The sequence below is a fragment of the Sinocyclocheilus anshuiensis genome, unplaced genomic scaffold (assembly GCF_001515605.1).
Source record: "Sinocyclocheilus anshuiensis isolate Anshui unplaced genomic scaffold, SAMN03320099.WGS_v1.1 scaffold230, whole genome shotgun sequence".
Taxonomy (NCBI): domain Eukaryota; kingdom Metazoa; phylum Chordata; class Actinopteri; order Cypriniformes; family Cyprinidae; genus Sinocyclocheilus; species Sinocyclocheilus anshuiensis.
The window spans coordinates 680125-707205 of NW_015546034.1; the positions used below are offsets into that span (position 1 = coordinate 680125).

Consider the following 27081-nt stretch of genomic DNA (forward strand, 5'->3'; position numbering starts at 1 on the left):
ATGTGGCATCCAACCTGTCATTCTTCACATTTAACATAAAAAACAGCAATAAAAGGTAGGCTTATTGATGTTTTTTGAAACTCTGATCGATTTCGTGAAACATTCGTTTGTATTAAATTGTTCTGATTTTTTCAACATGCATTGAAATATATATTCATGTTTATTTCGTGCTGCAAATATTAAAGAAGAAAATATAATTGATTTATATGCAGCTTGAACTGAGGCGAATTCTCACTACAAATTAAAGAGCGTACACATTTTTTGCATATGGGCCGGGGGCTGACTTGCTACGCCACTGAATAAGACTGATGTACCCGCGTTGTAACACAAATAAATGTAAGGTTTTTGGATTTTCCCCTTACTTTAAATGCATGCTTATGGCTCATTATTATTAATCGAAAACAACAACAACAACAAAAAACATTAAACTTTGAACTTTTATTAACAAAATAAATAAGGATATGTTTTACTCGCGTTTAACACAAATAAATATGGATTTCCCCTCAGGCTACCTTAAAAAGTTCGTAGTTTGTGGTTTATTATCTTATTAAAATTAAAACACATCAGCCATAAAATAGTACAATGGCAAATTCGCATATATTAAACATCTACCTTGCATTGACAAAATGAATAAGATGGATATAGCCGTTGTAACCCAAATAAATAAGGTATTTCCCCTTATTTAAAACGAATGCTTAGTTTGTGGTTCATTGTTATTTTTTTAATGAAAACCCAGCAACAAAGACACTCACTTATAGGCTATTAAACGAATAAATGAAAGTTTTCTATTAACAAAAGTTGCGCTTTGGATCCGCCATCATAGAGTGTCAGTCTTCCCGCATCACTCTTGTCACGTGACCCCCCCGTTTTATTTCTCAGCCCCCCAGCTCAAAATACGTTCCCGCGGCTATGCACAGACAGTACACACACATATATTACACAAAAACTTTTATTTTGGATGCAATTAATCGCGATTAATCGTTTGACAGCACTAATTAAAATAGAAAACAGCTATTTTAAATGGTAACACTATTTCAGAATATTATTGTTTTTACTGTATTTTTGATCAAATAAATACAGCCTCTGAGAGAATGAGCCTTATTTCAGAATCACAAAATGAAAAAAATATCTAAAACTGTACTCGTCTTAACATTTGTCTGTTAAATTCCACATAACGAGAGTTAATAATCTACTCCATAAATTGAAAAACCCATCATAATGTAAAATCACATTTCAACACAGAGGGCACTGTATGAGGCTGCAAGACCTGAAATGCAAAATGTGCAGGGCTGAGGTTCTCGAGAACCACTAGGCCTGTATTAGGCTATGAAAAAAATCCGTAAACAACAATATTCAGTCAGTGGTGCATTATTCATAGGACGTAGCTCAGATAGAAATACTGGTTAAAAAAACAGCCTTAAAAAGGAAGAATGCAGTGGCATACTTTCTGCAGGGAACTAGAGGAGTTGGAGAGGAGAATCGGATTTCAAGCACCCGAGTTGAATTTATGTAGTGTTGATTGTCTCGAGGCAGGCAGCGCGCACTAGGGCTACTGAAGTCTGGGGGAGTTACCAAAACCACGTGCGGGAAGGGCGGGGCTTCAGGCAGCGCACTGTTGAAACTTTGTCGAGCTCCGCCCTTAACAGCTGTAACGCATTTATACACGTGCAAACTTTGCCCATGTACGACACTCCCCAAAACCTGTGCGGGTCAACTCCAAAGAACTCCAGCGCCTTTCCAACTCCGTTCAGCCGTGGATTTCTCTGAGTACACAAGGATCCTTCTCGGTCCGAAAACCTTTTCCCCCTAAACTGGAACTCGCTTATAGAAAATGTCTGCTTCGGTGCTGTCTTCCATATATGATTTCGACAGGGTAAGAGTTTATATTTGACTTATTCACTTCTGTTTTTTTTTCTAAGCTTATCTTAGTATTTTGTTGATCTTTGTTTGTTTCCTCAATTTATCCGCGCTGGCAAACTTGTAACATGAGAGCTCTGTGTTTACTCACTAGTCTTCATAATAACGCGTTGTTGGGAGACCGGGAGTCTTGTAACTCGTTTTGTTTCAACTTCTGTAACTCTGTTACAGTCGGGGTTTTTGCGTTATGTGTCACAAACTTTGATATAATAACCACATATATGTATGCTACAAATTAAAGTAGTTTTTGAAATCCATTTCTTAGACTCAAATTGTCAAGTACAAGGAGGTCTGTTGTGACAAACGTACCACAGTAGTGATATAAGCTGTAACATCAATTGAAAACCTTGATTTTAGGTTTTGTGAATGAATTTGTGATTTAATTATTTGTTCAAAACAACATGCCACACTCTTTCATTTTTAAAACTCTTATTTCAAATATATAGGACAACATATACAATTTTAACCCCACAGAGCAAATAAAACACAACAAACACAGAAATGCATAAGGCATGGGGTTTGTCTTGTCATATTTATTTATTTTTAAATTAGTATACATATTTAAAACCTATACACAGTTTCCATCATTAACTATGATAATTTGATTCAGTCATTTAACAGTCATTCTGCCATTTACCAAATTTAACTTTTTTCAAAATCTTTTATATTTTTTATTATACTGTCCTTTAGCTTATGCCACCTCATGGTCATGTACAATAGTGTTTTCATTCATGTATTTTATTGCTAATTGTTGGTTAAACTAATGGTGATACCTCTTAAACTTATTTGACATCTATGCTTAGAAATTCTGTTTGTTTTATTTCAGGAAAAAGTCCCAAATTCAAATGCAATCTATCTCCACAATATGCTGGAAAAGAGGAATGTCGGGGTCCCATTTGCTGCTTCCAATACAAACAGCAACAGGTCTTTTGGTTATTTCAGGAGTAACTCATCAAACCACATGGACTTCAACATGAGCAACAGGCTGCAGATCGGTTTCGAGAGCTCAACACCTGCCTTCATGAATAAAGAAAACAAGTACCGAGACCGTGCGTTCAGTGACACGGGGGAACGCAGTCAACAACTTCAGGAAATTCTTCAACAAAAGCCCGGCTCTCAGATCAACTCAACCCGCTACAAAACCGAACTATGCCGGCCTTTTGAGGAAAACGGTTCGTGCAAGTACGGGGAAAAGTGTCAGTTCGCTCACGGCTATCACGAACTGAGAAACCTGTCCCGCCACCCGAAGTACAAGACGGAGCCATGTCGCACATTCCACACTATTGGTTTCTGCCCATACGGCCCTCGCTGCCACTTCATTCACAATGCAGATGAGCGCAGAGCTGCTACGTGTAACGCTCAACCGAGGCTCAGCAGGGAGATTGGTGTCCTAGAAGAGAAAGAGTCATCAAACCCGTTCCTGAGACCGAGGGAAAGACCGAAGCTGCACCACAGCCTGAGCTTTTCCGGCTTCTCCAGCTCCTGCAGCAACGAGTCCACTTTGATTGACAACCCAACATCACACACGCCCCCGCCGCCCACCTGCACACTCCCTACCAGTTCACCCTGTCTGAATGCGTTCACGTTCCCCGATCAGGATCTTAAGGCTTTTCTTGCCCCCATCATCCCTAAGACCCATAGTGCTTTTACCCATCAGACCAGCGGTGGCTTGTACAGTAACATCCAGACCAACGCTTTTCCCCCGTCGCCACCTTTCAAAATGAGCCACTTTCCCTCCATGCATCCACTCTCAGAGTCTCCAGTGTTCGATTCTCCACCAAGCCCGCCGGATTCCCTCTCAGATCCTGAAGGGTACCTGAGCGGCTCTTGCTGTTCCTCTGGCACAATCAGCGGCTCGGAGTCGCCCAGTATGGACGCAAATAGACGTTTGCCAATCTTCAGCAGGCTGTCGATTTCAGACGATTGACTTGCTATTATTGTTATAGCCTTTTATCCAAGTAGTGCCAACATGAGTTTCAGGTCAAATATCAGTCTCAGCCGTTGGTTATCTCTAAGTGTTTGTCTCATGATTGAGATCTGATTATATTATATTTTTTTCTTTCTCATTTTTCCTTACCAAGATGATGGCTTCAACAGTCTAGAAAAAGGCCTACATGGAAGTAATTCTTGGGAAAACATTCCATAAGTTTGGAAGTGGTGTAAGAGCACAAGAACTGGGACTCATAAGTTGGTCATGGAATGTCACTGCAGATTTTTTTTTTATTTTTTATTTTTTTAAAGCTGTGTGGTGTCATTGCTTCTTGCATCATGCTTTGAAATCTATTTAACTTATTTATTGTCATGTGAAAGTATTGCCTTCAAGGATAAATTGAGTCCATGTGGTATTTATCAAATCTAAAGCAATACACTTATATTCCTGTTTAAATTGTGATCACCAATATTAATCTGGAAACCATTGGGTTTGTGTCACAATAATATATTTTTGTTAACTCGTATATTTTACTGTAAATGGGTAAATAATTTAAGATTGTATGCTATTTATTTCAATTTTGTTTAGTGTGTGTGTGTGTGTGTGTGTATATTAAAAACATGGGAGCGTCTGATGAGGTCACGATGTGATTTCTTGTGCAGGAGGGAGGGAAGCGTCAGAGGATCTATGGGCATTTGTAGAATGTAGCCTATCTTATGAGGTCTTTATGGCCATAAAGAACTAACTGATTTCACACCTACGAGTATGACTGTTTCTTTCTTTTTTTTTTTTTTTTACCAACGATACCGACAACCAAATAAAGTGTCCATTGTGTGACGATTGCAGTCTAGTGCCAGAGAATGTAGCACTCTCCTATCTAGAGGTTAATAACTAGCTAATATGTGCCTGCTGGGGTTGAAGATCCCACATAGTTTAACCTAATAAAGCAGTTGCTTTGGTGTATATCTAAAGTCAATCGAATTGAATGTAGCTCATAGATCAAGATGCCTTCATTATGGTGAGTGAGATGCTATTTCGTTGTTTATTTTTCTACTTTTAGAACATTTGAACGCACCATTCCTATAATGAAAGACTCTGTCTTTCAACTGTGCTTCTCTAGACATGCTGACTGGGGATATTAAGGTTTGTAGTTGGTTAATAACTATTACTTTAACTTTTTAGAGGAAGTAAAGCAACACTGAATGTAATAAACAAACGTCAATTGGAGTATGTATACAAAGTGTGCAGCGTAAACTTGTACTGTATGTTGTTTATATATATATATATATTTTTTTTTTTTTTTTTTCCATAGAACTTCTAATAAACGCATTTTTGAACAAGAACTGGATGTTTGGAGGGGCTTTTATTCCACAGTGGAAATAAGAGTTGCTTAATGCTCAGGACAGGGCTTATTCATGCAGTGTCCTGTAAATTATTGTCTACTCTATTCTAGTCCGTTTTCCCGCCCTCCTGCTTTTCTTTCAGGGAAAAATAGCTACTTCAATGTCCTAGCGTTTGGTCTCCTCTCCTGACAGAATGTTCAATAGAGGCCTGCTTTGTGTGAATGGCAGAAAGTGAAGTATGAGGGGGGTGTGGTGGCCTTGCACCGCAATCTTTGGGAGGTAGTTTATAGACCCTCCTTTTTAGAAATGCAACATTGTCCAGTGGAGCATTCAATGGAATCTTTACTGGAATTAACTTGGTTTATGCAGATGTGTTCAGTATCGTATAAAAGCAGCCTACAGTCTTCTGCAGTTTAAATTCTCAGTACTTATCGTAAGAAATGTAATTAGGAAAACACAGGCAGACGTGTATCAGTGTTAAGGGTCTGCTCATGAAGATAAGGCGCTTTGCAAAGATTTACATACTAAGAACTTCTTAGACAACCCTGTTTAACTTCGAGTGTTCGTAATGTATGGCCTCTCACAAGCATATGTATGATAAGGTTGATAAACGGTCAAATGATTGTGTTAGCTTATATGTGAATCTATATTTGAACGTATCTGGATCCACTGTGCGCATGTGTGAGAGTAGTGGGGGTCCTTTGCGTGTCAGTGTGCATGTGCAAAAGAAAGGTTGTCAGCCATTAATGAACCACATCTCACAAAAGCAGGAAACCACTCTGTTCGCTGATTAGGGACTCTTGGGAGCAGGGCTATTCCTCTTGGATATTTTCCACTACACCCCTCTTTTGTGATTTATGTGGAGTAGGCTTCAGGCACAGGGCCATTTTTCAGATATGCATACATACACTTTGTCAAACTTTGAGTCAGAGTGAATTATGTTCTTTGACAGTCATTACAAAAGCTAAAATTATCAGGATTTTAATTACTCCATGTTCTAATTTAATAACATAATATAATAGAATTGTTTAATTATATTATTAAATTGTACTATTGAAACATTTATTTAAAATGAATGTAATTATGTAATATATCATAACCCCCACTACTATGACGCACACAAACATTGGATCCAGAAATCAATCAATCAATCAATATATATATATATATATATATATATATATATACACACACATAATTAGTCAATGATCAGTTAGTAAAACATGAAGTACAATCATAGTTTTAAAAAAAAAAGTTTATCATAGTCTCTATTGGGTGTGGCTGTTTTTAATACAAGAGCACTAAGTTTGAAATTTTGAGGAACAGGATTGTTGCATTGAAGGATAGAGGACCGGCTCCACTTTGGCTCAGGTTTATCTTCAGCAGCTAAGCACCTGTGACAAACAAACCAACTGGTCTGTGCCTTTCCTGTTTTGTTGTCAGAAATGTGTGCTTGGTGCAAGTTTCAGTGCCTCCATGCACAAGGCAAGGAAGTCCCACCCTCCTCCTCCTCTTCCTCAAGTGCTGCAGTCTAAAAAGCACTAAGTGAACACTTCCTTCCTTGAGCAAACAGTCCTATACTCATAACCCCATGTGTTCTGCCTCTGCGGTAGCTGTATTGTCTTAAGCGTTATCTGAGAGCAACCGAGGGAAAGCCAACACAATATAGTTCAGTGAGTCATAAGAAAAGTTAGAGCACATCACATCCATAAACACGAATTCAGAGGGGTGTGGCGGCTAAGAGTTTACTGGCCTGATAAGGCTATCACCCTGCTTGATTTAGTTTCCTTCAAGATGGGCTAGATTCCAATGGAGATATAATGATGCTTGGATTGAGACAAAATCCACCATATGGACTCAAGGGGATGGGAAGTCTCTACAGTGGATGGATTCACTGGCATAATAGAATCAGGGACACAGAAATAAACCGCCGAGCATGATGAATCTGCCGTGTCACACAGTGCCCACAGTGCAAAACAATGAATTCAAAGAGCACTTAAAGAGCAACGCACTCAGTAGGGGTCTAAACTAAAGGAAATGAGAGGCCCATCTGGGACTTGAATCAAATACTACAGCACAGAACAATGGCACAACCTGTTCACTCAACAGAATTCATGTGGTGATGTTTGCTTGCTATGTAAGCCTCAAAAAAACAACAACTCACAATTGTGACTTTATTTCTAGACTACTTCTTGTAGTAGTGGCTTTGTATGTAACAGTATGACAAATCTCCAAATGTGGGTCCATATCTCACAAAAACAACTTTGTTTCTTGGAAATAAGACCATTTTTATAAAGTGTAACATTTATTTCGCACAATAGACACTCACAATTACATCTCACAATTGTGACTTTATGTCTCAAAATTGAGACTAGTTCTCACAGTTGCAACTTTACATACATTTCTTTCTCAAAAATTAAGACAATTTTTTGTAAATGCAAATTTATTTTGCGCAATAGATACTTTGTCAAAATTGAGACTATTACTCAGAGATGTGGCTTTGTTTCTCAAGACAATTCTCGCACATTTCAGACTTTATATTTCACATATATTTTACTTCATTTCTTAAAATTGAGTCTATTTCTCATAGTTTCAACTTTATGTCGCACAGATGCAACTTTCTCAAAATTAAGTTCAACCAAAAATGAAACTTCTGTCATTAATTACTCACCCTCATGTCGTTCCAAACCCGTAAGACCTTTGTTCATCTTCGGAACACAAATTAAGATATTTTTGATGAAATCCGAGAGCTTTCTGACCCTGCATAGACCGCAACGCAACTGACACATTCAAGGCCCAGAAAAGTAGTAAGGACATCATTAAAATAGTTTGTTTTAGTTTTAGTTTTTTTTTTCTTTGCACACAAAAATTTTGATTTCTTATTTTCATTTAACTTAAATATGCCTTTTTCACCCAATTTCTTATTTTCCAATTAATCATTTCATATTTATTTTCTTAGGTAGAAATTTACTTCCATAGTGTGCAGATGTGAAGTGACTTAAAACTTGTTAACTTAATACATTCTTATTGTTACATAAAGCTTGATTTAAAGTCATGCTCTCATTCAATTGGTGTTGGCCTAATACTTATTTTCACTACATCAGTTTAAATGTACTTATCTTTAATGAAGCACTCCAGCCCCCTGTCCAAGTTTATGATGTTGACTCATACAGTGAATAAGCCACTTTTCTGATCCCCTGCTACCCTGGCTGTAAATAGGTCAAGCACACACACACATTAACATACAGTTTTCTATGTTAGAGTCTACGGTGACGTCAGTATGAAGCATACACGAAACTGACCTTGAGCGCAAGGCTGATGAGAGAGAATAGCCTTTCTGTTTCTCCTGACTGGAAATGGGATGTTCACATGTAATCATTACCTAACTCCTGTGGGTTAAAGAAAGATGCCTGGACGTCTACTTTGCAGACAAACACAAAAATTCCAAATTTGTGTTTAATAACAATTAACTGCAACACACACTGATAATAAGCAGAACGTTATAGAGCGTTGGCATGGACGCTAATATAATTATCCTTATAGCTATCTTTATAATTTTTTTTCTTGATCTGAACGGGTCTTAAGGCAGCATCACACTTATTCTTCATGTAGAAGGCAATCCCAGAGTGCACTGCGAAAGCTCTATTTAAAAAAAATCTATTTGTTCTGGCTAAAATATATTTCAAATATGACGAATAGATGTTGTAAACAGCAAAACTTAGGGAAATATATTTTCAAAGGGGCAAGAAAATACATTTCCAGTCTTGAAACACATTTTAATAGATTTTGGACTAAATATAAAAAAGATATGAAATATGCACAAAAATGAGGAAATAAGTCATTAAAACTTTGAAAAATATATCTGTGTAAATACATTTTAAAATCAATCTTATTTACAGCATACATTTCTTGGCCATTTTCATATATATATATATATTTTTTTGTTGTTGTTTTTTTTTGCTGTTTGAGGAGAGAAATACTGAAAATATATAAATACTGTACACTCACAATTCATTCAATTAAGACAAGTATCAAGAAAAACATAAAGTTTTAGTCAGTTTAAAACTGACTATTTATGCTTTTTAAGACAATCTTGTTCTCCTCATGTTGTCTCTGTTAATCATTTGCTTCATGTAGGGAGTGATATTTGTATATTTTTTATTAGGCAGGCAATGAGGTAGGTCACTAGGTTTTGGAGCAGAGCTAAAGTTAACGGCAGCTTTGGTTGAACTCAGACATGACTAATTATTATTTTGTCAGGTAACTGACAAGGTGAAAATACTTGCTTGACAATCACATACCAACCACAGTCAAGAGCGATGGACACATTCTGAATTTCAGAAGACGTTTTGTCCACATGTACACCCAGGCATCTGTCAACAGATAATTCACACACAAAAAAATGTAACTCAAAGAGTAGACATACTCTCTCTCTCAACTCTTAAACAATAAAAGGCCATAGCACTGGCCGCAGCCTTTTGCAACACTTCGGTGGTAAAAACCATTAGAGAGAGCCAAAGACACTGAGTCTGGACCACTGCACAGATGTTTATTTGAATCCACATTCAGACTTCATTCAGATACTTCTTCCATCTTTTCTGTGTTTCATGTTTACACAACTCTGAGGCTGTTTGGATGTTCTTCTGGACTTGTGCTGCATGTGCACTTCATTTTTTTGCATACTCCAGGGACTGGAAAGAAACCTAACACCACACAGTCATCGCACTGTGACTTGGCTCTCACAAGTCAACAGACAGGCATGAGACGGCTAGAGGACGACTGAGCTCAGAGCGAATATCAGTGCATATAAACAATTTCCTGTCTGACTCGCAATCTGGGACTTTGCTCCTTGAGGAAAACAGGACGAATCACTTTTACAGCACTTTGAGTTGATTGCATACAAAAGCTAAAGTCAAACAGATAAGACTCTCCTATAAAAATCACCCAGGTTGAAAAATCATATCTAGGCAATAACACCCTGTGATTAATTCATGGATGCTGATTTAGGGAAACTTTTAATATTTTTTCCCTCCATTTTTGTCACCAGATTGAATTTGGGTTCCTTGCCACTGTTGCCTTTGGCTTGCTAGTTGAGGTTTAAAAGATGCTAATATTAACATTAAGTATTGATTTGACGGCACTGACACTACTCACACTAAATAATAACCCTATTGTCTACTGTGGAGCTGCTTTATAGCTGAATCAAATTCATTCATAATTGACTACATTTGCAACAACAACAGTTATTGAACTGAACTGAATCAACACTGAATCAACATTTGTATATTAGTACAATCAGTTATATAAAAAAATTAAGGCGACTTGATTTGACTGTATATTAAGGTTACCATTTGGGGTTCCTTGCATGACATAGTGAAGGATCCTACTGGAGAACCGCTAACCTGCAGCAGTTATCCTGTCATAATGAGAAAAGTTTTGATGCATATATATGAAATACCGATTTCACTAAATATAATACATTAGTAAAACCCTCAAGACTTTCAGTAAGTATTAGTCAATCAGGAAGCTCACCTGAGCTGCATGTAGAACATGTGCACACACCTCAGCCCTGAAGGAGAAAATGACATATGAGTATGTCTGTATTTAATCCATAGTTACCTGCAGCTAAAGCTAAACATCTTACCTGTCTTCACCTTGAATAATTCTGGATTCAGCTAGAGGCTTTAGAGTTACTGATGAGGAGTCCTGTTCTGAACTGGATGGATCTCAAACCACACGTCTGATATAAAGATAAAATGAAAGCACACTGAAGTGTTTACAGGGTAAACCGCTAGTCACTTGAAAAAAGGAAAAGAACTGACACTACATAAGCTGGCTACGTGGAAGCGCATGTATTCAAGTGTGTAGAGAAATCAGAGTCTATACAATCACTTTTATGTCCCAGGAATTTATTTTTATACCAACATCTGATTTTATTTTTCCTTTTTGTTATGAAGGTCACAAACTAGCACTTAATCCCTTACTTACATCATTTACTAATGACTAATGTGTAGATTTCATTGTTTTACCAATGACTAGCTAGCTATAAAATTTGCAATAGCAAGACAATGGAGTTTGTCATCCACATCGGTGTGTCTGCTGTTGTACATTATTATTAAATTAAATTAAATTAAATTACAACAAAGGACAATCAGTCAATTCAGAAGGTACACAATTATGTAAAACATTGTATGTATACTTTTTGCTTTACACAAAGCCTTACAACCAAAACAATGAAAAGCACCAGTTAAAATGTCAACAGTACATTTAGAATGTAGCCTACATAATTTTCTCCAGAAATTATGTTTTTATAGTGTAGCCACTCTGCATCTACAGTCTTGTCTGGATTCTAGGTTGTGTCTTAGCATGAATTACCATCAAGCTCTGTCTTAGCAGTGACATTTAAGTGTTTTTAAAAGACAAACGTTGCAACACGGATTGTTGGTTTTTCAGGTATGCCTGGTAGTTTAACCTGTGTAACCTTATACCCCTCTGTAAACCAATGATTAATGGTTGACCATGAGATAATGGAATTGTAAACCTTTGCAGGTCAGCAGCTCAATTGTGGCTGTAACTCTGTGAACATGGGCACGTCCTCAGGCTGCACAGACATCCACGTGCTGTCTATCATACATATGTTTAAAAATGTATGACAAATCATTACCAGACAAATAACACATGATGTCTCAGCAATTCAAACAATTCTTGGCTTGCTGCTTTTCTTTAGAAAGAAATGGAAAAATACCAAGGTAACATCTGTTCTGAAAGCTTTAATTCCACTAGAACTGTTATACCGGAGTTTGTAGTGCAAACCTGAGTCTATTTGACGTAGAGTTCAGTTTGTTTGATTGATGTGCAAATTATTTCTCAAACTTGGGTGTGTGCCAGTGAACCACACCTGTGTTCGTTTGAAAAGGCTGTCTGGAGTACGGTTCATATAAATTCTGCAATGGTAATGCAATCTGGCCTAACAGAAGTGAACAACTATTGATGTAACTATGTCATTTGTATCTCTGCATTCTCCATCAGTTTTATTAAAGTCCAATTTGTTTGTAAGTGCTGTTTGTCTCCAAATAAATTACATGCAGAGGAGCTCACATTCTTCACATTTCTTCTAATGCAAGCGTGGAATCAAACTTGAGTTCAGACCAAGCAACCTGGACCAAGAGCAGAAAGAGTCTTAAAGATGGTACACTAAAAAGACAACATCGTTTATTGAGCAAAAACCACTGTTTTGACTATAAATATCATACAGTGATGCTCACTACTGTAATCTCGTGCAGGTTGGAAACAACGCTACACTGCTCAATAGTGGATTTAATCCTATTATAATATCAACAAAGACTTTCCTCAGAGATCTATGACCTTTGATTTAATTCAAGCTATGCTATTAGCAAAAATTCTATGATTACTATTTTATGACAAAGAAATTTTAAGGAGAATAAAGTAGAGGTTCTGCAAAGCAGGGATGTGTACTATTCAGAAATTAATTGTGAATGCCTTTTAATTTGCTATTCGATTCATGAAATTGAAGTGAGGCAGGATGCAGAATTGTAAGTCAAATTTGAGTTTAAATAAGTAGAAATCAAAATTCAAGTTAAAATTAATCAGAAATTCATTATTTTTTAAACTAGAAAAGCAAAGTTGCTCAAGACAAACACTGAATGCTGGTTTGACAAAGTTTAAAAAGCCTTTAAGTTTGAAGGTTTCCAGATGGATGGATGGATGGATACTTGCGGTTCTAGCACATATGGACAGAAGGAAGTGAGATACATGTTTACTACGGGTGACTTGTGTTTGGGGAGTCGTTTCATAACCTTGCATGCCCTCAGCTTGTCTACATTTCTTGTTCTATTTTTACATCTAAGGCCCAGTGCGTCTGTCAACACTCGTTCTGATATTCTATCTCTCTGTACCTGTATCTCTTGTGGTTCATCTGTAGGATAAAATGAGAGGTCAGCCACAGACCACCACCAAATGACCATACACATGATCATTGTTTGGACACAGACGCTAAGACACTTGTGGTCAGAGTGCTGATGAGGCATTAAAAAAAACATCCAGCAGATAATCACTAATCAGGAGATGCTGACATGAACCACAGATCTGAGTGCCCCCGTGTGATTAGAATTGGCCTGGCCTGCAGACTTAGTATCATCACTGATGAACTGAGAGGAAGTGAAAAACTCCCTTGAGAATCTGTGAGGCGGTTTGATGAAAATATTTGCGTTTCATGACCCTTGGGGCAGCGTGGCAGAGGCCTCCTCCAGCTCTAAATTGATATAGTGGAACAGTACCGTTCCCCTCCAAGAGGTGCCTTACCATCTGGACTTCTGCAAGAAGCTGCCATTATTCACTTCTCCTGCGTAATTTCAGGGGCTGTGGAATTACTGTGGTGTACCACTTCAGGCCACCTGCTCGAGGGGCTTTTCAGCAGAATGCCACTATATCATTCCTCAGACAACTGATACATATCCATGAAGACAATTTTTAAAAATTGAAATAAATCTTTGTCACACAGTACGTATCAAAATGGTTTATATTTATTTCAATCTTTAGATTCGTTTTAAACATGTAACAATATCTGTTTGAACTCTGTTTTAATAAAAATTTACCCCTAGAAATGCTAGAATGTAGTAGAAGTGTCTGATGTCGATAAATCACCCTAATATAATGAGGTAACACTTTAGAATACTGTTCTGTCATTAATGAATAAGTACAAATTAGTAATAAACTGTTCTAGTAACTAATATTAACTAAGAAGAAACTGGTGAAGGGAACTAAATCAAGTAGTGTAATTTAAAAATTAAGTGTGCTTTTTGCACCACTAGTGGCATCAAACCGAATTGCAGTCTGTTTGTTTGAAACCTATAGAAAACAACAACACCACAATTTTTGCAATTCTGTTTATTGCTGAGTGTCATACAAATTGCAAACATAGTCATAATAAGTAACACTTTAGAATACTGTTCTGTGATTAATTAATAACTACACAGGAACAACTGAGTAATGCAATAATGCAAAACACTCTAGTAACAACTATTAACTAACAAGAAACTGTGATTAATGAATTAGTAAGTAATAGTGCTTAGCTGAAAGCCGTAGTTCTCTATTAGCCTATCAGTAACTGCTATTTTTTCTATATCTCCCGTCATCTCTATGACGAACTACTATATACGGCTTCATAATTCATGTGAATAATGCAAAACATATAATTAATTCTAATATAATTTATTAAAAAGGGAAGATCATGGTAACCCACTAGTAACGACTCAGGTGTTAACAAATCCATTGGAAGGAATTACGATCCAGAACTTAAAAAAAAAACTCAAAAGTTCACAATGACTTCAGTCATTACTAGTGGGTTACCATGATCTTCACTTTAGAATAGTGATCCAAATAATTAGAATTCCTTTAGAAGGATGTAGTCAAACTTGAGTCATTACTATCAAATACTTTACAAAACCATCAAAAGCTTACAATGATTTCAGTCATTACCAGAGAGTTATCCTGTTATTCACTTTAGAATACTGATCCAAATAATCAGTAATTCCTTCTGAAGGATTTGATAATATTGAGTTATTACTAGAGGGTTACCATGACCTTCACTTTAGAATTATTTATACATTTTACATTATTCACATTAATTGAACCTGTATAGTAGTTCTTAATAGTTCTCTGGGAGATATGAAAAATATTAGGTACTGATTAGCTAATAGTGAACTACCACTTTTAGCTAAGCACTACTACTTACTAAGTTGTTAATCAGAGTTTCATGTTAGTTAGTTAGTAGTAGTAGTTACTAGAGTTTTAATATTGTGTTACTCAATTGTTCCTGTGTAGATATTAATTAATGATGGAACAGTATTCTAAAGTGTAACTTATTATGACAATGTTTGCAATTTGTATGTCACTCAGCAATAGACAGAATTGCAAAAAGTGTGGTGTCGTTTTCTACAGGTTTCAAACAGACTGAATTTTGATTTGATGCCACTAGTGGTGTAAAAAGCACATTTAAGTTTTTAAATAACACTACTTGATTTAGTTCCTTTCACCTTTCTAGTGTTTAATCTGTCATGCCAACATGGTTCTGTAGCGTGTGTGTGAAAGTAGGGGAAAGGTCATCTGGTATCTATGTTCTCATCCCTCTATCTGGGTTACACTGTCAACACTTGACATGTGCCATACACACAGACTTGAGAACCTCTCGAAAGCCTGTAGAACAGGAGGACTGAGTGGACTAGTCTTGTCAGTTTCAATGTAATGTTAATTTATAGCAAAGTACATAGAAATGGAATGTATATCATCTCAGCAGATGAGGACGTAACCACATATTTAAGACTCGGGAGATCAAATGTAATATAATTCAAGAATAAACCACAGAAAAACCCATATCGGTTAACCGCTATTTGGAGTATTGGAGGGGAACGTGTCCCTCTCGATGTCTATGGTCCTTACAGCCCTGTCAGCATACTAAGCTAGAGTTAAAATCCCATGTTGTGTTCAGCTCTGGGGATTTTCAAGGGTAACTCTTTTAGAAAAGTGTCTGGTCCTCCTGCGCTCTTGTGATAGAATGAGTAAAGAACAGTGTACTGTATGGGGCTTTTCTCCTGGGGGTGGAGGAGAGGAGGGGGGCACACTTTCAAAGAGTCCAATACAGACATCTGCAATCTGTCGCTTCAAGCAAACTTAGCCCCTCGACCTTCTTTTCAAGCAGGAACCACTGCCAATGAGGAGGAAGAAAACCCAATCATGAATTCCCAGCGCTTGGCAGCCACCACATTCAGCATCTCCCTGTGTCTTTTGTACTCGGTCTGAAAAAGGTTTCTTTTTTCTTCCCTCTTTCAAGCTTAAAGGCCTTCCCTCTCTTTTCTGTCCGTCTGAGCAAGGGCCTAGAAGAGTCATGGGTGCCGTAATGAGCTGCATGGCAAAACTGCCATTAACATTTCTAGTGAATGCGCTCCCTGACGGAATTAAGATCTCAGGTCGCGGATCTCCACATCCATTCTCCCTGGCTGGGATAGTGAGCTGCAGAAGCTATAATGTGTCATTTATTTATTTATTTATTGGAAACGGAGTGTAGAAACAGCTATACTAGTTAATTAATTATCATAAAACAGAAATCTTAAAGTGCCCCTATTATGGGTTATGAAAGGTTCATATTTTGGTTTTGGGAGTCCCCAACAACAGGTTGACATGCACGCAAGGTCAAAAAACACTTTCATTGTCTTATAATATGCATTTATTTTTTACCTTACTTGCTCAAAGACTCCCAAACGATTCGCTCAACGATTCATTTTTCCAAACCCCTTCTTTGCGTGAAGCTAATCTGCGGTGGTTGGTCCGATTGGTCTCATTTTCATTTCATCATGCCTGTAATGCCTGATGAAGCAGTGTTTGTGAGTGCAGTGCTGCTTTGTGTACAGCCGTTGCCGCTCCAAAAGTGGCACCTAGTGGCAAAGAATGAATTTGCATTTTCATTCAGACCAACGGGAAAAGACCAACAAGTGGGTGGGCAATATGCTAATGTTTCATGGTGAAGTCAACATGAAACGGCTTGGGAATCGTTTTAAAAACGACTTGTTTCAATGATTCAGAGTCGATTCTTTCTTTTGAGAGACAATAACTTTATACACGGTGCACTTTCAGATTTAAAACTTTGCAGGATGTTTTCATTCACTTAGAGCTGTGTTACACACTGCATCCATAATAGGGGCACTTTAAAGAGATATAGCCTAAGCATTTTGTCATCATTTGCTCATCGTCATGTTGTTCCAAACCTGTATGACTTTTAATTCTTCTGTGGAAAAGAAAAGGTGAGTTTTTGAAGTATATCATATAATGACTGGGGCTGAGAAGCTCTAAAAGTGACAACAACAAAAAATCGGTCACACTTTATTTTACAGTTTTTTTCAATTGCTAACATCCTTTTGTCCAATCTCTAGTCACATTTTCAAAACTCTAAACACAATTAGCACAGCATTCATCTGTTGTGACCATACCATTACCACAATTCATGTTGTTACAATATGCAGTCAATTACCATGTTTCTAAAATGCTTCCATCTTCTTTTCATACAAGCTTACCCAAAAACAAAATCATGGATGTTTTTAGTGTTATTTACAAATGCTTAAACACAGCATGTCAGAAATGAAGACCTAATGTTCCGAACCTTAAATATAGTATAAAGCTTCTACCTCTGCAACAACAGCAGCTCAAAGGTATTGAAAAAATCTCTCTGTATAAAATATTGTAACAACTGATAAGCATTTATAAGTAACAAATCACTGAAATATTTAGAAATAGCTGATTCCAGGCTCAGTTGGAGGAATAGTCTGGTGTTGAAGCTCTTTCCATTACATAAACAACAGAGTAAAAAAAGACCTCTTTGAATTGGTTTTGTGGATGCAGAACAACACCGAATTACAGAGAGAGAAAAAAATTATGCCTGGGAGAGGGAGAGGAATAGTTGTAGGAGGTAGAGAAGTAGTTGGATCAGAAAAAAGGGAGAAGAGGTATGGGAGAGAAGTGAGAATGTGTGTGACCGAATGACTCGATTTTGAATCGGGTTTGCTGTGTTTTGATAGAGATGTATCTACTCTACTCTAGAGTAGAGTAGATACATGTATGACTGACTTTCTTCTGTATAACACAAAAGATATTTTGTTAAATGCATGAGGACTAAAGCATTTAGTCATGAACGTATCATAAAAGTGGTCCATATGTGTCTTATGAAGTCATGCTATAAATTTATCGTCATCACTGACAGTCTTTGAATCAGCGAGTTACACCTGAGAATCAGATCATTTCGATTAGTGAACGAATCATTAAAACAGTTTTTGTGAGTTGGATTAGTGGTCCCTGCAGGTTTGGAGCAACATGCGAGTGAGTACATTTTTAACATACAAATGGTCAAATATATAGAAGAATTTAATTCATGTCCAAGTTCAAGTTAAATGCAAACAAGCTTCACTTAAAACCAACTTTAAGGTACTGTGGTTCTCTGTAAACATTGCACACAAATTCTATGTCAACCACTCATTTGATTAAAATCTCCATTCACTCAACAGTGGGCACACCAGCGGTCCATAATGGCAATGTGCATTGCAATTTGCAATGAAGCCTCATGGGATTTGAATGTCCCACAGGCTGTCATGGAGACAGACATGCGGGTATTTACAGCCCGCTTTCTCTTGCCTCCTGTCCCATCTCCTGCTGTCCAGTCTGGGGATGGGGGTGGACGGTCAAGGCTTTTGTGGTCTACATTCTGGGTTTATTTTCCCCTCATTGCTGCTGTCTGCGTTGTGAATCTCATTTGGTGGTTTATGGAGATTGACCAGGCAGGAGGTGTGTGGGTTTGTTGGGCTCTTTACAAGGCCCATCTGCACAGGTCTCCAGCCCAATAAAGCATCAAAAGCAGCCTGGTATAAATCCACCATGAGGTCCCCTGGTCTGCAGCAGGTGTGTGGCTATCATGCCATTGCTATGTCCAAGTGAACATGACAGTACATCAATGGACACTCAACTCAAGATTCGAAGACACAATCAGACTGGCAAGATGAAATTACTTTTGATCCGACACAATCATTTTCTTTAAGCATGATGCATGGTTAAAACAAGAGTCAAGTGCGAGTTTTAAAACACCAGAGTGCCATAAATAAACGAACACGCATGAAGAGCCATATAAAGTATCCTAACTCTCTGAAGCGGCATAATTTTTGCTCCTCCCAGGTGAGGTCAAGAAGTCACAATAATAAAGATGTACAAGCTCAGAGTAAAACAGGTTCACCCAAGATCAACATGTTTGAACGTGCAATCTATGTGAACTATCAACGTCATATATGGATGCTATAAGGATCATTGGTTTGGATGTGAAGAACAGACGTCAGTTAACTTGACACTTTCATTTGAGGTGTGAAGAACAGGAGTCATGTTGAGCAATTTAAATTATATAAAACATGAATATGAATGCAGCATATACTAGATGTCAATAAATCTGACTAGGTTTAGTAGTTTAAGCGGTGTGTAATCTGCCATCCTGAAATTTTATAGACTTGTGTTTCATTATTGTCCTTCATTTACAATCCAGTAAAGACATTAAAAATATACACGATTGTAAGACCTTAGATGTATTTGAAAGCAACATATGGATCACTAGGGTAAATTTTGCGTCTCCAGAGTGCAGTCTATCAGTGTAGACCTAGAGAATGTTCTCTGTCTGAACATGACAAAGAAAGACTCCGAGAGGGGAACTCTAAACTCAGTAAAACTCGACCAAGAAGAACACTGGAGTTTACGAGAGAGCTGGAAGCAACTTCCCTGAGGAAAGCAGAATAAAGTGGGTCATCAATTGCACCCCTGACAACTCAGTCTTCCTACACCATCTCCACCACCATGGTGAACAATTGCCACCATATCTTTGACGTACCTCTACGTGACGTTCCTGCAACAAACAATCACAGGATTTTGAAGATCGAAGGGCTTGATCTTCTGAGCTGCCCTGCAACAGTTGAGATTGGCTGGAATTGGAATGACATGCAGTATGTAGAAAGAGATCTACAACTGATCCTAAAGCAACAGACATGCCCACACCTGTTTTTAACAGTCACACCACTCCAACCAGCTGAGACTTGCCCCCCCACAAACAGACACAAATAAAAATCTCTCAGTGTTGACATGAGATAATGTAAGTTCTGTGATGGTGAAGAAAAAAAAAAAACACTTGTGTAATTGCTTCTTGACTGTGAACAGTAACACACAACCCGGTCAAACAGGACAGACACTTGTATAATCAATTAGCTGAGATATTATACATGTATATGTGTGTTTGTCTATGACAGGTGCTCATAATGTGAAGTCCATGTTCATGGTGTGACGTCTAATGAAGCATTGTGATCTTCATAACAATCATTATATTTGTGTTAAAGTGTTTATTTATCATTTGTTTCATACATTTTCATTAATTTGAAACATACATTTTTAACATTGAAAACATCTAAAACATGCATATTATATGTACAATGAATTGTGTAGTGTAATTTAACGAATCCTTTCAGATCCATTGCATACTGAACTTAAGGTCCAAACCATTAATTACAACTTTTGCCTCAATAAACTCCTAATATGCTGTTTATTAATAGTTGTAAAGTTTAGGTACTGGGTAGGATTAGGGATGTAGAATATGGTCATGCAGAAAAAGTGCTTTACAAATACTAATAAACAGACAATATGTTAATAATACGCATGCTAATAAGCAACTTTAATAGTGTGAATTGGTCCCTGTACTAAAGTGTTACCAAAATATAGTATATTGTAACTAAAAGTATTGTCACTTTACTCAACTGTTTATTATGGTAATAAGTAGCAAGGGGCTAAAAATATCTATGGAATAGTACACTATACAGACATATTTTTACATTTTGATGCTGTCTCTGTCCATAATGTACATTTCAGCATACATTTAAAAGTACAAAATGTGTGAATGTTATATACAAATACCCACTGATTATCATTGTATGGATAAAAGCAGTTCTTTAAAATATCTTCTTTTATGTTCCACAATAGATACAAATAAATCAAATAAACATCCTGTATAGGTTTGGAACGACAAAAGGGTGAGTAAATGATAACAGAAGTTTCATTTTTGGGTTAACCCTGCCTTTAATATTGACCAGCAGTTCTAGATGTGTCACATTAGGTGTGTGTGATCATACATGCTCAAAACCTTGAATACAGGGATGTGTCTTTCCATTCTCCTGGTTAATAAAGACAACTGCTCATTATGTCACTCCTAAGGTTTGATAATGCATATGACAAATGCAAGATATAAACCACCAAGACAGCTATTACCATTATTACTGCTGTAAGAATGACGATTACGGTACTTGAATGGAAGAAGAAAAAAAAGAACGAAACCAATTCTCCCATCTCCTCTTCTTCTTCTCTCTCTCATGTGCACACAAGCCCTTACAATATTTCTCTGAAAAGGCTTTATGGTGATTAAAACCACTTTTCCGCTGGGTCCCCCAAGTTGAAGATAAAGGTGCATTCTGGGAACAATGATCTAGTGGAATGTAGCCCCAACCCCCTGCATGCTCCACTCTCTCCCCTAATAGAGAAAAGAGCTCCCAAAGACGCTTTTGATGTCCAGTCTTATGCAGACAAACAGCTGCACAGCTCTTATGAAAGCCTTTTGCTTTCGCTAAAAGACAGAGAGCCTGCGAGAAACACTGGCGGAAAGATGAATACGGGCCTGAATTGCTTCTTAACTAAAGAGGAAAAAGAGATCGGCGCTAGCATGCAAACCTAGTTGCCCAGAACATGGATAAAGCATACGGCCATAAAGAGTGTGAGAAATCAATTTGCTTTCTAAGGAGCTCTTTGTAAACAGGAACATTGTGCTCATTTTGCTATGCTGGTGGCGGGATAGACTTTTCTTTTGTAAATCACACAGCTTTAGTATACAATAGCCGGAGGGGGAAAAAACAGCATGAATTCAATCCATTGATTTAGGTTTAGGCCTAATGTGTTGATGCAGCAGAATAAAATCATGTTTAGGTGTCACAGGAGCTCTGTGTTTAGTTTTCCTTCCCCCTCGCTCGTACCGCTTCACTGTCGGCCCCTCCTATGACCTTCTATTCCTCTGCGTCCCTTGAGTCAGTTACATAACTTATTTCCACTGACCTGCCCTCTTCTTTTCCTGTGCACACACACACACACACACACACACACACAGCGCTCTAACATATTTCTTCTGGATAATTCAGCTGGAGATTAGAGAGGCTCTGGGTCAAACCCTCCCCTGCCTGGATTGCATATGTGGGTCTTTTCAGAGGTCTGGACTTCATATTTTTCTCCTTGGAGTCCTGCACACGCAGTATCAAGCTTGCAAACCTCCCTACGGCTGCCTCTATTTTAAAGCCTGTCAGTTTAATGCATTACAGTGTGAAGAATGAACTCTTGAAAACAAAGACAACGGGCGGTGCAAAAACGAACAAACAGAAAAAGATAGAAAGCTCTATATATTTGACGGTTTGACATTGATGGGGGCCGTAACCTTTTTTGGATGATGAAGTAGGAAATTCAGATGGGTGACCTCTGAGCACCTTTAGGTTATTTATTGTGCCTGATTTAGCATCGTCTATAAACATTCTTTCAGTATGCATCTAACTACTTATTAAGATTAAGATTTGTTATTGATACCTTACCCTTAGTTTGTAAGATATTTCTGGAGCTCACTCTCTGGCTTTTCTGTGCTTCTTCCCCCTATGGTATTTTCTGATGTCCCCTGAAGGATCTCAAGAGGGGAGAATGCGTCATGGACTGGTTATTAAATCCCATTTTGAAATAATATTTATGGGAGGAGGTGTTTATATGGCCTACGACATCAGAGGCAGAGGAGTGAGTTGGGTCAGGGGAGAGGAGAGGAGATCTTCCTGAGATGGAATACATCTGGAGAGAATATTATCCAGCCCTTGCCTTTTGCCACATCCATATATGTAAAATAAATACAGCTGTGAGCACACATAAATTTAGCCACACTTTGCTTCTGTATTTCTCTGACATTCACGTAATTCATTCTGATCCCATGCTTTTTTAATAGCGCCGGGTATGCATACACATTTCCTGATTTGATTCAGATTCACAAGCTTTTGATTCAAATCTACTTTCAATTCGGTTTGACTTCAATTCATTTGGCTATTTTTCATTTACAGCTGGTTACATATGAAACAAAACCCTCCCTCAACTATTACTGTAAATTATGAGTATTTTTAGATTTTTTTTTTTACATTGTAAAACAGCATTTGCTGTCTCCAAAGGGAGGTTTTGTCAGATTTAGCTCACACAGAGACACACACTGTACATATATCAAATATTTAATTTATCAATTAAAATATTCCATCACTGGGTATGGAAATAATTATAACTATATAGAAATGTGGTAACCGCTCTGACGTATTCAGTGAATGATTCGTCAGATTGATTAAACCAGTTCAGTTCTTGAGTTATTTTGAATTAATCATTAAAAGTGCCAAATCAAAAGTCATTTGTTTATAAATTGCGACTATTCTTATTGCATGCAGTCCGTGAGGACAGCTCAATAAAAAGACACAATTTCTTTTTTCATTATTTTGTAGTACAGGCATTCAATTCGAATGGCAAACTTGGTGCTTCTTTGCCATGTGAGACAGCAATCAAATGGAAAAGTCAATATTTTTACCCAATACTGTGTGATATATTTTCATGTTTATATACATTCAGCATTATTGCAACTCTAATCATGCAAAAGTATCTGTCAAAGAGACTGTTGAAATATTTCTTTAACGATACCAAACCACACCATCTAGGAAAACCATCAGCAGAATCGTTCTTCACTGCAGCTGTCCATATGTCCTTCATCACTATGGCTCGGACCAAAAATAACTCTCGATTTACAAAAGCTGAAAGTCAGAGAGAGATCGCCACACATGGTACAAGTTAGCATGGTTTACAATATTCTATTACCCCCACACAACTTCTCTCCAAACAAGTCAGATTGATTTTTCATGGAGAAGACTATGAGTAACTCACTCAGTATGTGCTTTATTTTTTAAACCCATGGGAGCCATCTTATGGAAACTATTTTCCAGCGTGGGCTTTGCCAGTTCTGTGGCACAGGGCCTGGGCATAAAAGAGAAATTCCCTTTTTATGCTGAGCTGTCATCAGGTTTGTTGTGTCTGCTGTAATAATTAAGGTCTGGATTTGGATTCATAGAAATCATAAAATTCAAAACTTGAGATTTCTGATTTTCTGGGATTAGTAGAAAAATCTGAGATAATTTAAAGAGTTTTGTGCTAATTTTAGCACTATATTTGAGACAAACTTGGTAATTAAATGAAACATGAACTGAATAAAACATCAAACATAACCACGGTCCATGAAAAAGCTACCTCAGAGTGATAACAACAACGTCCAAAGAGTTCACACACCACACCCACTCAGTGGATACAATAGCTGTTTTCTTACACTTAAGACTTGAGCACAGACACTATTTTGCTATTGGCCTATATGTGTCATGTTGAACGATTAGCTTAACCCTTCATGTTATTCAAACAAAGGATGGGTGAGTGGGGTTACCCAGAGTTGGCGTACTCATGAGAATCAAAATCAGGTGTGACGGTGTGGAATCTCAGGTAAGTCAGAGATTTACTGCAAGTTACAATTAAGCTTTCTGCTCATCCTGCCACTTCATGACAAATTACTCATAATTACCTGCTGAATCATGTTGATTATGGTACAAATTCGCCACCCTTTCAGTACAAAAGACTAGGCTTCAAATTTCAATAGTCCATTTCCTATAGAGAGACTTAGGAAAAGATTAACATGATCAAGTCAAAGTTCACATCATCATGATCATTCTATTTCGATGTAATAAACTATAAGTGCAACAAACTGAAAATGACGACCTGAATGGAACGTTATGAATAAATACCAATGACTCCCGCCATTGGGATGAGTAACTTGATTACAAACATAGCAATCCAGTGCAAGAGGGGAAATCCAACATTTTGAATATGGTTTGGGCTGACAGAGCATCTGTAAATAGAGTTCCCATCCGGCCACAAACTGTCAATCTCTTCCAAATGCACATTCGAGAGTGACACGCAGGTTGCTAGTTTATGGCTGCACAAGCCTGCAGTCCCAACAGAGGCCCATAAAGCACGCTAAAGATGGAGTGACAGGGTAAACCTAATGTCTGTCTAGACCCTGCACCTAGCATGACCTTTATTTAACTCACCACAGTTAGTGGCGAACAGTTGGTTGTGTGTTTTGCCTCATCATGACAAGCAATGTTACACAATATGTGGACACAATTACATTTTGTTATATTATTTGTGCAGTTATTTTTTCCTCTGGAGTGTGTATAATGCAATTAAGCAAATGGTAAAATTACGCTTGGATAGGTTTGATGAGTTTTGCGTGAGGCACTAGCCAATCCCCTGGGTGTTGTTAATGACTTGTGGCCTATAGGGCTTTTTAACCACATATGGACATTAGTCATCTGACCTGGATCAGGGAAGACCACATTGTGCAACTGAAATACAACAAAAGATGAGAGTCTTTGGCAATCCTGGCAATCAGTTTTGTGGGCAACATATAGCTACCAGCAATGCAAATTGCTGTTTTCTGCACTTAAAGAATGGGAAGTTGGTCAAAAAAGGCAGTCAATATAGGCCTCAACAAGGATTTTTTTGCAGTAGCTCTGATACTTGACCTGACAACATTTTCATTGGCCTCACCACAAAATAATTTGGGTCACACTTTAGGGGATCAATTCTCATTATTAACTAACTATTACTATGATTTTGCCTCAATGAACTCCTAATTCGCTGTTTATTGATAGTTAGAACGGTAGTTGTTGGGTTTAGGTATGGGGCAGGATTAAGGGTTCTAAATGGTGATGCTTTATTAGTACTAATAAACAGCCAATATGCTAGTAATATGCATGTTAATAAGCATAGTTAACAGTGGAGAATTGGTCCTTTGGTCCAATATTGCATTTTATATTCTAAATTTTATTTATAAAATGTTTGTATATATATTTTTGACAGGTTTTGTCTTTCACGAAATAAACTAAATACACAAAAAGCTGGAAAATATAACTCACAAATTATAACTTAATTATTATAAAAACACTTTTTCTAAAAAAAAAACAAAAAAAAACAATGGTATACGATGCAAAACTTTACTGTCTGGTTAGCCATTTTCAGCACATTCTTACTGATGCTTTCAAGACTATTACAAGTCTTTTTTGAAAAACATCAGCAACAAATCAACAAAATTTGCAACAACAATGTAAATTGACCAAACGTTTAAATTAGCTAGGCTTAAAATGGCTGTATAAGATCAATGATGTTAATTTTCAATGTCAGGGCAGCACTTTTCTCATCGACTGGTCTCCAAAACTGGCCCGTGGCCAGCAGGCATCCTTATTGTTTAGCCCTGCTCAGTATGTTCTTGTACAGACCACTCAGGTCATTCTGTCCCAGGTCATTTGTTACAATTTTGGGAGTCGCTCATCTTGGCCTCTAATACACAAGAAATAGTCACACTGCCAGTGAACACACATACTAACTCCTGAAACACATGGACACAGATACACACACACACACACACACACACACAGCTGAAGCATCAACACACAAAGAGAGCCTCTTAGATGGAGTGGTGCGGCATCCACAAAGCGCTCAGAACAGTGCTGTGATTCATCTTCTTATCGCTATTCAGAGGCCTGTGAATGGGCTGCTTCAGAGGAGTGGGGACTCTGGGTAATCTGACTCGCTGCTGTTTATCTCTGGGGTTGTGAGGGTTGCACAGGCACACAGAACGGTGTGGGGCAGGCAGGAAGGTGGTCAGGGCACATTGGGGATGCTGGTGTGCTGGGGTTGACAGCTGCAGATGACGCTGAGTGATGTAACCCCAGTGGGCTGCAGATGTTGAAGAACACAGGAAACTGCTCTGAGAGTGCTGTCATTGACCCTTTCCTCAGTGTCCCCTGCCCTCTCCAGGTGGACAGACCTAGAGTCCTGCTGAGCACCCAGCACTAGCATAGCCGACAGCAACCGGGTCATTTCCCCTCCCAGGACTCATCCCTCAACGCTGGAACGGACATAGGAAACTAGCCATAGCAAAGCACTGGTGTAAGACCATCAACACAGATGAACACCCTCCCCCACTCCAGAACTTTTTATGTTAGCCTTCCAAAGAGGTGACGTTCGTATTTTGACAAAGTTGTGGAAAGATGGCAGAGATACAGACGTAAGAGGAGAGCTTGGAGCTGACGAGAAGGGTCCTTCCTGTTTCTGAAGGAGATGAACAGTGGGGGGTCCAGGAGTGGTCATTGAGATAAG

General features: G+C 37.9%; 1 protein-coding gene and 1 long non-coding RNA gene across 3 annotated transcripts in view; one reads left to right on the top strand and one right to left on the bottom strand.

Moving 5' to 3' along the window:
- LOC107698820 (uncharacterized) overlaps positions 1-1515 on the bottom strand; it is a 4851-nt gene extending 3336 nt beyond the window's left edge. The window contains exon 1 of the long non-coding RNA XR_001635386.1: positions 1445-1515. This is a non-coding gene — a long non-coding RNA (uncharacterized LOC107698820). The remainder of the gene's footprint in view (positions 1-1444) is intronic.
- Positions 1516-1645: 130 nt separating this feature from the next.
- LOC107698819 (zinc finger protein 36, C3H1 type-like 2-A) lies at positions 1646-7577 on the top strand. 2 transcript variants are annotated; one of them, XR_001635385.1, is made up of 3 exons: positions 1646-1873; positions 2744-4678; positions 7566-7577. XR_001635385.1 is itself a non-coding variant. In XM_016499938.1 (2 exons), exons 1-2 carry the CDS (start codon positions 1832-1834, stop codon positions 3842-3844), a joined length of 1143 nt encoding a protein of 380 aa, XP_016355424.1. In that variant the 5' UTR covers positions 1646-1831; the 3' UTR covers positions 3845-4769. The 2 variants fall into 2 exon arrangements, 1 of the variants encoding a protein (XP_016355424.1); XM_016499938.1 differs by lacking the exon at positions 7566-7577 and having other exon boundaries at positions 2744-4769.
- Positions 7578-27081: the final 19504 nt, after the last annotated feature.

Bases quoted from the DNA above. Each gene is read 5' to 3' on its own strand.
- LOC107698819 (XM_016499938.1), top strand. From the start codon at position 1,832: ATGTCTGCTTCGGTGCTGTCTTCCATATATGATTTCGACAGG. The intron at 1,874-2,743 runs GTAAGAGTTTAT...GTTTTATTTCAG, and splicing joins CCATATATGATTTCGACAGG to GAAAAAGTCCCAAATTCAAA.